The following is a 9,225-nucleotide window of genomic DNA, read 5'->3' on the forward strand; positions in this document are numbered from 1 at the left end:
AAAAGACATTAAACAGGTATATCACTCTGTACCTAAGCTTTAATAAGCTACCTAACCTAAACAATTCAAACCCAGAAGCTTAAACTTTATATGACACCTGCAGTTCTTGAGGAATTATTTCTATTCTGGATGTGTAACAATTGCATTTTTCCTCCTTAGGTTACTCAACTGTTTAGAGGACAAAAAACCTGCTATTAGACGAAAAGTAATATAAGAATATGTGCAACATTTACGAAGTACTTTGACATCTTTCGCACTATGTATTGTAGAAAATACCTAGACAATGGATGTGGACAATTACGATTGAAATTATAGGTAAAACAGCTATCGATATAATCCTTTGGGCACCTTAATGTTGATATAAATTTTCTTAAGTTCAATTCTATAAAACATGCAAATTAGGATAAGAAAATTCAAATCACAGTGTACTTATGTTCTAGAGTTTACATCCCACTTCAAAGCACATTCTCTACTAAACCAACCGATCTTTTAATCAAAAAGTGGACTTCATTTCAACTTACCTGCCTTGCTTTCTAGGAAATTTCTATAGCTGCTGAACATAAAATGTGCTCTTATTAACTGCCATTTACAAAAAGACTTTAAATACTAGAATATTTAAGATGTATTATTTCTGCTAATATTGCAATAACCATCATTATAATGTGAAATTAAAATCAAATGGTTCTGCCCCCCCGATTCCACTGTAAGAGTTGAATTCCCTGTGTTTGTCTTAGACTTAGTAATGAAGTTGAAATGGTAGATTTGCCTTTAAAGAATAAAAAAGGCAAAAGGTAAGGAGGTTTTATATTTATATATTTTGGGGGTTGCCGCAGAAATGACTTGCCTAGCTCCTACTCCAGGAAACTCATGAGGGGGGGGGAGAATTAATAGGCTATCTTTAGAAATTAGTTACATGGCTTTTCAGGGTGAATGGAAATTGGTACATAAGGACATGAATTTCAAGCTATAAGAAGCTTGATGATCAGGCAGTAGGTTGGATCAATCTATTTTCCAAAGTACCTGAAGGCAGAACAAGCAACGGATGGAAACTAACCAAGAAGAGAAGCAACCTAGAACTAAGGAGAAACTTCCTGACAGCGAGAACAACCAGTGGAACAACCTGCCTCCAGAAGTTGTGAATGCTCCAACACTGAAGGTTTTTAAGAAGAGACTGGACAGCCATTTGTCCGAAATGGTATAGAGCAGTGGTTCTCAACCTTTTTAATGCCGTGACCCCAACCGGTCGTAAGTCGAGGACTAAACCGGTCATAAGTCGAGGACTAAACCGGTCGTAAGTCGAGGACTACCCAACCGGTTGTAAGTCGAGGACTTTCCCTGCCCGGGAGCGCCGCACATGCGTGGTTCCGCCCCCTGTGCCGGCCGAGGCGTAGCTGGCAACTGGCAGAGACAGAGCAGGCCGACCACCAGCTGGCCCAGCCCAAGGGAGGTAAGGCACCCGCCGGAAAAGGGGGAGAAAAAAAATGGCAGACAAAAAAAATGCCGAACAAAAAAAATGGCGGACAGCTTTGCTTGGCGACCCCCATGAAATGGTCGATCGACCCCAAATGGGGTCCCGACCCACAGGTTGAGAACCACTGGTATAGAGTTTCCTGCCTGAGCAGGGGGTTGGACTAGATGACCTCCAAGGTCCCTTCCAACTCTGTTATTCTGTCCCCTATTGTAATTTTAAAAATTCTGATACCTTTGGCTGAATATTATTGGACAACCTAGCTGCTCATCTAATAAATATCCCAACAATTAGCTTTCATTAGTCAAACCTCTTGTATCAGGTCTATTTGCAATCCTAGGAGAACTTTGCTATGGGTGGAGAATAACAGAAATATACAAGACCTAGTATCTAGGCAAAGAGAACCAAAACATTCTTTAAGATCTGCAAAACATATTCCGAAGCAGCTCAGGCAAACATCTCCTTGATTCATTGGTATATAGAAAAGATGGGAGGGAAACCACAAATGGACTTGCCAAATTCTATTATAATATCTTATCTCAGTATAGACCTAGTCTTCCTGTAGAGTTGATTGTCTTGTCTAGTTGACCTGACGGAACTAAAAAAATTGGGTTTCCAAACAAGCCAAACACAAAAAGGCACGGAAACAATGAAATAAAAGGCAAATAAATGCAGCTTTTGTATACCAACGCCAGTAACACCGCCAGTCTAAGATCAATTAACACCACCAATCTGAGGTCCGTTAATCTCTTTTTTTCTCCAACCGTCATGGCATCACACGAGAGAAAATGAGAAATAAGGGGGGGGGGGGATAGGGAGGAGAGAAAACCCAAAACCATTCTACCTTTTGATGAGTTTGATAGACTTGAAGGCCTCATCCATGTCTCCAATGGTTAGGTAGAAACTGAAGTTAAGCATAGCTTCGCAAGTCATCTTGTCACACTCTTCCAGCCCAATGAAATCTCTCATCGGTCTTCTAGCGACCATCTGATGCAGCGGGACCCTGCCAGGTTCTGCCTCATCCTTTTTTTCAGCTTCCGGCTAAAAAGAAAGTACTAATTACACATGGCAAGCAAAATATTTGTGATGTGTGTGTGCGTGTGTGTGTGTGTGAGAGAGAGAGAGAGAGGGAGGGAAGGAGGGAGAGAGAAAATTATGAAAAACAGTTGCAGGAATTGGACATGTCTAGTCTAATGAAAAGCAGGGCTAGGACAGAGGTCCCCAATCTTTTGGGCACCAGGGACCGGTTATGCGGAGAGAGGTTTTTCCGCGGACTGGAGGGTGTGTGGTTTTGTGTGCTGCCTGCATCCTGTGGATGGGGCTTTCTTTGTTTGTGCGGAACAGTTGCTGGCATGCTGCGGCCCGGTACTGGTCCACAGACCAGGGGTTGGGGACCCCTGGACTAGAGAGTGACATGATAGCAGTGTTGCAGTATCTAAAGGCTACAAAGAAGAGGGGGAAAAGCTATTTTCCAAAGCACCTGAAGACAGGAAAAGGAACAATGAATGGAAATTAATCAAGAAGAGAACCAACCTAGAACTAAGGAGAAATTTCCTGACAGTAAGAACAATTAATCAGTGGAACGGTTTGCCTTCAGAAGTGGTGAATGCTCCATCACTGGAGGCTTTTAAAAAGAGACTGGACAGCCATTTGTCTGAAATGGAATAGGGTCTCCTGCTTGACCAGGAGGTTAGACTAGAAGACCTCCAAGGTCTCTTCCAATTCTGATATTCTGTTATATGTGATAGCAACAACCATTCTAGATCAATAAATAATATTTATCACTCAACACTGATATTTCAAAAGAAGCAGCAACTTGATATTCAAACCGTTTTCTCAATACAACTCCCCTCCACCATCAAACTATTGTTTTTTTTCCCCATGTTTTTCTTCCAAATAGTTTACTTTTCAAATGGAAGGTTTTTATCTTCAAGGCATTGAGCGTATAGTAGCAGAAACCAACTTTTTCCTGTCTTAACATTTTGGGGCAGGAGTCATCTTCCTTTTAATAAAGTAGCTTCTTGCATCTTAAATGTCTAACAACGGAACATTTTGAACAAATCCTTTATGACTTGAAGACCCATCGTGTTGTTCTGAACTGCTTAAACAGAAGAGCGGGAATGGGTGGGCCTCGCCTAGAATAATGCCTGAGACGGCATGACACGTGGAAGAAAGGGCAGGCTCCAGTGAAATGAATCAACCATTAAGTCATCCATTATTTTATTATGTGATAAGGATGAGCTAATGGTACTCAGAAGTACAGGGCACTAAGATAGCATGTGGGGCTATGCTTAGCCGATTTATAATCATCATCAAGACTAAAGGAAGCAGATTAAACATCCACCGCATCATTGCATTCTTGTGACAAAATGCTGATATGTGTGTGTGTGTGTTTGTGTGTGTGATGAGAGTGATACTTAGCATCCGTGTGGACTCTCGGCGACCGCCTGGACGTGTCCCTGCAGTTTTCTTGGCAAGATTTTAGAAGGGGCTTGCCATTGCCTGCTTCCTGGGGTTGAGAGGGAAGAACTGGCTCAGCTGGCTTTGTGCCTAAGGCAGGACTGGAACTCACAATCTCCCACTTTCTAGCCAGGTACCTTAACTGGCTCTCGCTGATACTAGTTCTGATCCCTTCCATGTGAACATCTCAAATTCTTGACAGTGGCAGACACCAAAGAGAAGACAGCTTGTGTCATTCTCAGGATAGGGGCCTAATGCACAACAGCAACGTGGAAACATTTTCACACGCTTATGCCCACGTTGAGAACTGGAATCAGCCCTTCTCTTCGTTTTCAAGATATGCTAAACTGGAAGGCATTTCAGGTAAAATCGTGCACCGTCACTACAGTCTCACTAAAAATGAAGTGAAGATTTGGGGGGACATTTTTCCCAGAAAACGACAGAAGTTTTATTTTTTTTTTAGAAAATAGCAAAGGATAGACGTGGACAAGGAAGTGGGAAAACCTGGCCCAACAAAACTAATGAATAGAGAGAAAAATCACGTTAAAAATGACTTACATAAGGTTTATAGACAGAGTCTCTCCAAAACAACAACTATCGGTTAGCAGAAATTACAAAAGAAAAAGAAACAGAAATGAGAGGAACAGCAAAAATATATATTTTGAAAATGTACGTTAAAAAAAAGAAACAGCAACAGAACACAGAGTGAAAATCACAAACCACACCCTGTGGTTTACAACTGGGTAAAACCAGAATTACACTGATCGTTTTTGTTGTTGTTTAAAGGATCTCACCTACCATAGCCCCACTCCTGCTTGCTTTAGCCCATAGGGGTCCCCAATAAATTACTCCTGAAAGAATGCAACTCCAGCAGAAAAAAGGGCTGCTCATCCTTAAATTATGGCCTGGGAAGTGATTTTTTTTTTACAGCACTGTCCTTTTTTTAAAAAATGTGTTAACGTTCCTCTTCCCAGACACAAAGAATCAGGACCTTACCTTAAGTTCCAGTTAAGTTGATTTATTGCTCAAGCTTACAAGAATCTAATCAACTAACAGTCAGCACTATAAATTTGTGCTAGTTAAGAGTCAACAGAATTCAAGGGGGGTTGAACTTGGGCCGCTTGTGGGAACATAAGGATCCCAGGCTAATTCCTCTCTTGACTCCGCTCCCAGGCTCTGCCTCTCCTCCTCCATCTCTATCTTTAAATGGTGCACATTTAAAATATAACTGAATTGTGCCTGAATTGATTTGTTTTCTTCCCATGGCTTTTGAGCATTACTACATCTGCAAACAGTTAACAGCAAACTTTTTCTCCCACCGTTTTCTCTTTTTTTGCCTAAAGCACCTGAAGTAATGACGATTACGATGATTCGGTTTCTCTTCCTCCGCGAAGGATGACGACGACAACAACAACAAAAATCCCCTACGAATTTCTCCTAGGGAGAATCCTTCTTCCTTTAGGACAGGGGTGTCAAACTCAATTTCATTGAGGGCCGCATCAGCATTGTGGTTGCCCTCAGGGGGGTGGGTGGGTGTGGCCAGGGTGGGTGCAGCCTACTGGGTGGGTGTGGCTGGAGTGGGTGTGGCCTACTGGGTGGGTGTGGCCAGCTCTACATCGTTGGCGTCAAGGGTGCCTGTGGGGTCCTGGGCAGGAGTAGGACAGATCTGAGGGTCTCTGGCAGAAGGGGGTGGGACTGGGGCAAGCGCCAAGGCATGGTCCACTGGAGGAGCCTCACTGTTCCTCTCAGGCCATGCGGGGTGGGGGTTGGATGGTGGTGCGGGCTGCCCAGAGCCCTGGGCAGCAGAGGTCAAATGCCCAGCCTGGCCCTTGAGCACCTGTGGCACCAAGCCCAGCCCCACTTCCTCAAGGCTGCTGCTCAAGGTTCTCCTGGTTCCTCGCTGTTTCCAGACGGCCTTGTGGAGCTAAGACTGAATGCGTTTCAGCATAGATGGCCACCACAAAATTGTACATTGGCTCCCGGCTGGCCGGCCTGGGCCAGGGCCAAGATAGCGGGGGCCGTTCCCTCACTGTTTCCAGGATGGCTTCGCGGGCCGTATCCGGTCCCCGGGCCTTGTGTTTGACATGTCTGCTTTAGGAAGAGGGAAAAAAAAAACTCTTCTGGCCACTCACCTTTTTGGCAAAGTAATAGTGTGGCACCTCCATGCCCAGAAGAGACTGGTACGTTGATGGCAACGGAAAACTGTCTTGGAGCAGAAGGCCATGCTCTTCGGTGCTGAAGAAAGATACAATCAGCACATCCATCTGGAAGGGAAAACGGAGGAGGATTTGGGCTTCACGGTGCCATATCTTGGTTTTTATTTTTCGTTTCCACCTGGCAGAGGTTGCAGTTAAGAAACCGACGGCGCCCCTGCTGCAGATGACTGAGCTAAGGGCTTCCTCTCTTTTGATAGACCACAGTGTGCAATGTTCAACAATGTAAAACTGGGCAGCTCTGCCAAATAGGAATCAGAGGCTTTGCCATTCAACGGAGAAACCCTTGGGAAAATTCAATCTGAATTTCCTCCACAGAGAGTCCTCGACTCACAGCCATTTGCTTAGTGGCCAAAGTTACAACGGAAGCATTTACAGCAGATGAGGGGATGGATTCCATTCAAGCACAGAGGAATTATTACTTTTGCAGGGCCTGAAAAACGCACTCAGGAATAACAGGAGGAATCCAGGCCTATGTATATATAACGTGTGACCTATAAAAAGTTCCTATGTCCTATTATATACTCCCCACAATCGGATTTTAAACGATGGCTGCTACAAGATTTTTGTGAACATCAGCTTTTTTTTTTGAAGAAGAAGAAGAAGAAGAAGGTCCTGAACGATCTTGAATATCATTAGGGTCCTACAACAGGTAACTGAAGACTCTCACTGAAGAACAGCTGAATACAATGTGAAAATAACCAGCTAAACCAAGGGTAGGCGACCTTGGCTCTTTTATGACTCGTGGACTTCAACTCCCAGAATTCCTGAGCCAGCCACGCTGAGGGGAAAGGGAGAGGTTTCCAAGCTGAGCCATGCTGGCTCAGGAATTCTGGGAGTTGAAGTCCACGAGTTCATAAAAGAGCCGAGGTTGCCTACCCCTGAGCTAAACGATCAAAACCTCAAAGGAAGGTAAGAGAGAAAAAAACATACGGCATTTTCTGACGATTCTTGCTTCTTATCCAATGATTGCTGATTAGGGTCAAGAACTGCTTCACACACAAACAGCCTTGGTTCGTTCTGATCCCAGAAGTGACTGGCAGGGATTCGGTTACATAGCACTGGATAGGCAGAGGCGTTTTTCCTATGGAGGCAACACAATCAAGATGAGTAAATCTAATCAATAACCTTCATGCCAGGTTCCCCAAATCCTTATTGTCTTTCTTGCATATATATAATCGTGTGCTTTTGTTTTGGGGCCTGCCATTCTGCTGGGGGGAGGGGGGATATTTGCTTTCACTTGGGATAACTTTCGCTAGAAACCAGAAGACGGTGAGTTCTAATCCCACCTTAGGTATGAAAGCCGGCTGGGTGAGTTTGGGCCAATCACCAGGAGATGGTGAGTTCTACTCCTGCCTTGGGAATAAAAGCCAAACTAGAATAGAATAGAATAGAATAGAATAGAATAGAATAGAATAGAATAGAATAGAAATACAGAATAGAATAGAATAGAATATTGGAAATAGAATAGAATAGAAAAGAATATTGGAAATAGAATAGAATAGAATAGAATAGAATAGAATAGAATAGAATAGAATAGAATAGAATAGAATAGAAATACAGAATAGAATAGAATAAAATAGAATAGAATAGAATAGAATAGAATAGAATAGAATAGAATAGAATGGAATGGAATGGAATGGAATGGAATGGAATGGAATGGAATGGAATGGAATAAAATAGACTAGACTAGACTAGACTAGAATAGAGCTGAAAGGGACCTTGGAGGTCTTCTAGTCCAGCCCCCTGCTCGAGCAGGAGAACCTATACCATCTCAGACAGGTGAATGTCTAGTCTCTTCTTAAAAATCTCCAGTGATGGAGCGCCCACGATTTCTGGTGGCAAGCTGTTCCACTGGTTAATTGTCCTCACTGTCAGAAAGTTTCTCCTTAATTCCAGGTTGCTTCTCTCTTTGATCAGTTTCCAACCATTGTTTCTTCTCCTGCCCTCTGGTGCTTTGGAGAATAACTTGACCCCCTCTTCTTTGTGGCGGCCCCTCAGATACTGGAAGGCTGCTATCTCGGGAGTCTGAGAGAAGACATCTGCTCTAGAGAGGGATAAAAGGGTTCTGTCCATGTTTAACCAGAGAGATGATCGTAAGGTGGAGCTTTCCATGGTCCTGCAAGGACCAGCTGGCCTCCTGCTGCCTTGCCCCCATTTTGTGCACTCTTTGGGTGGCTTGCAAAGATCAGGAAAACTGTGCCCATGTTTCAAAGCCAATAGCATCAAATTAAGCAACAGAACCATTGCCAAAATTCATTTTCCACTAGAAGAGAAAAAGAGAGAAGCTCTTCTCCACATCCCCCCCCCCCAAAAAAAGAACAGGTCAATAAAAGGAAACACGTTTTGAGATTACAAATTAATGCTAACAAAATAACCAATATGACATAAAGATTCCTATGGGTTTGTGTCTAGCACACAGCCACAACCTAGCAGGGAAATATTCTACTAGGCGTACATTCCATTAAAAACTATTCCAAGATGTTCATGTTTTCTTTGAACACGTTACGATAAATCTTTTTTATTTCACAGTGACCCCTGCTGGATCTTTCATTTCACATTAAGATATGTTGTTTTTTTTAAACTGGTGCTTGGAATAGTCTGCCAAGCCATTTTAAGGATGCAGTTCATTTACTAAATGACTAAGCAAGTAAGAGAAAAGCAAGAACTGTTGCAGAGTAAGTTTAATTTGTGTGTGGATTGGTTGGGAACCCTTGCACTAAACAAAGGGCTATAAATAGCAGACTACCTGTATTAGTCAAGTCCATGGTTTTCTTAGTTGCAATGTATGGCTGTGAAAATAGGACCAAAAGAAAGGCTGAGTGCCAAAGAATGGAGGCCTTTGAACTCTGGTGCTGGAGAAGACTCCTGCGAGTCCCCTGGACTGCAAGGCGTTCAAACCGGTCAGTCCTAGAGGAGATCCACCCTGACTGCTCTTTAGAAGGCCAGATCCTGAAGTTGAAACTCAAGTACTTTGGCCACCTAATGAGAAGGAAGGACTCACTGGAGAAGAGCCTGATGCTGGGAAAGATGGAGGGCAAGAGAAGAAGGGGACGACAGAGAAGGAGGTGGCTGGATGGAGTC

General features: G+C 43.4%; 1 protein-coding gene across 1 annotated transcript in view; it reads right to left on the reverse strand.

Moving 5' to 3' along the window:
* Positions 1-9,225, reverse strand: part of IFT140 (intraflagellar transport 140) — a 65,588-nt gene that overhangs the window by 40,957 nt on the left and 15,406 nt on the right. Inside the window, exons 14-16 of the mRNA XM_015821291.1 lie at positions 7,075-7,202; positions 6,061-6,192; positions 2,313-2,509 (exon numbers count right to left, since the gene is read on the reverse strand). Of these exons, the coding sequence (XP_015676777.1) occupies positions 2,313-2,509; positions 6,061-6,192; positions 7,075-7,202 (457 nt within the window). The remainder of the gene's footprint in view (positions 1-2,312; positions 2,510-6,060; positions 6,193-7,074; positions 7,203-9,225) is intronic.

The sequence above is a fragment of the Protobothrops mucrosquamatus genome, unplaced genomic scaffold, assembly GCF_001527695.2.
Source record: "Protobothrops mucrosquamatus isolate PMUCROS unplaced genomic scaffold, P.Mucros_1.0 scaffold1298, whole genome shotgun sequence".
In the NCBI taxonomy this organism is placed as follows: Eukaryota; Metazoa; Chordata; class Lepidosauria; order Squamata; family Viperidae; genus Protobothrops; species Protobothrops mucrosquamatus.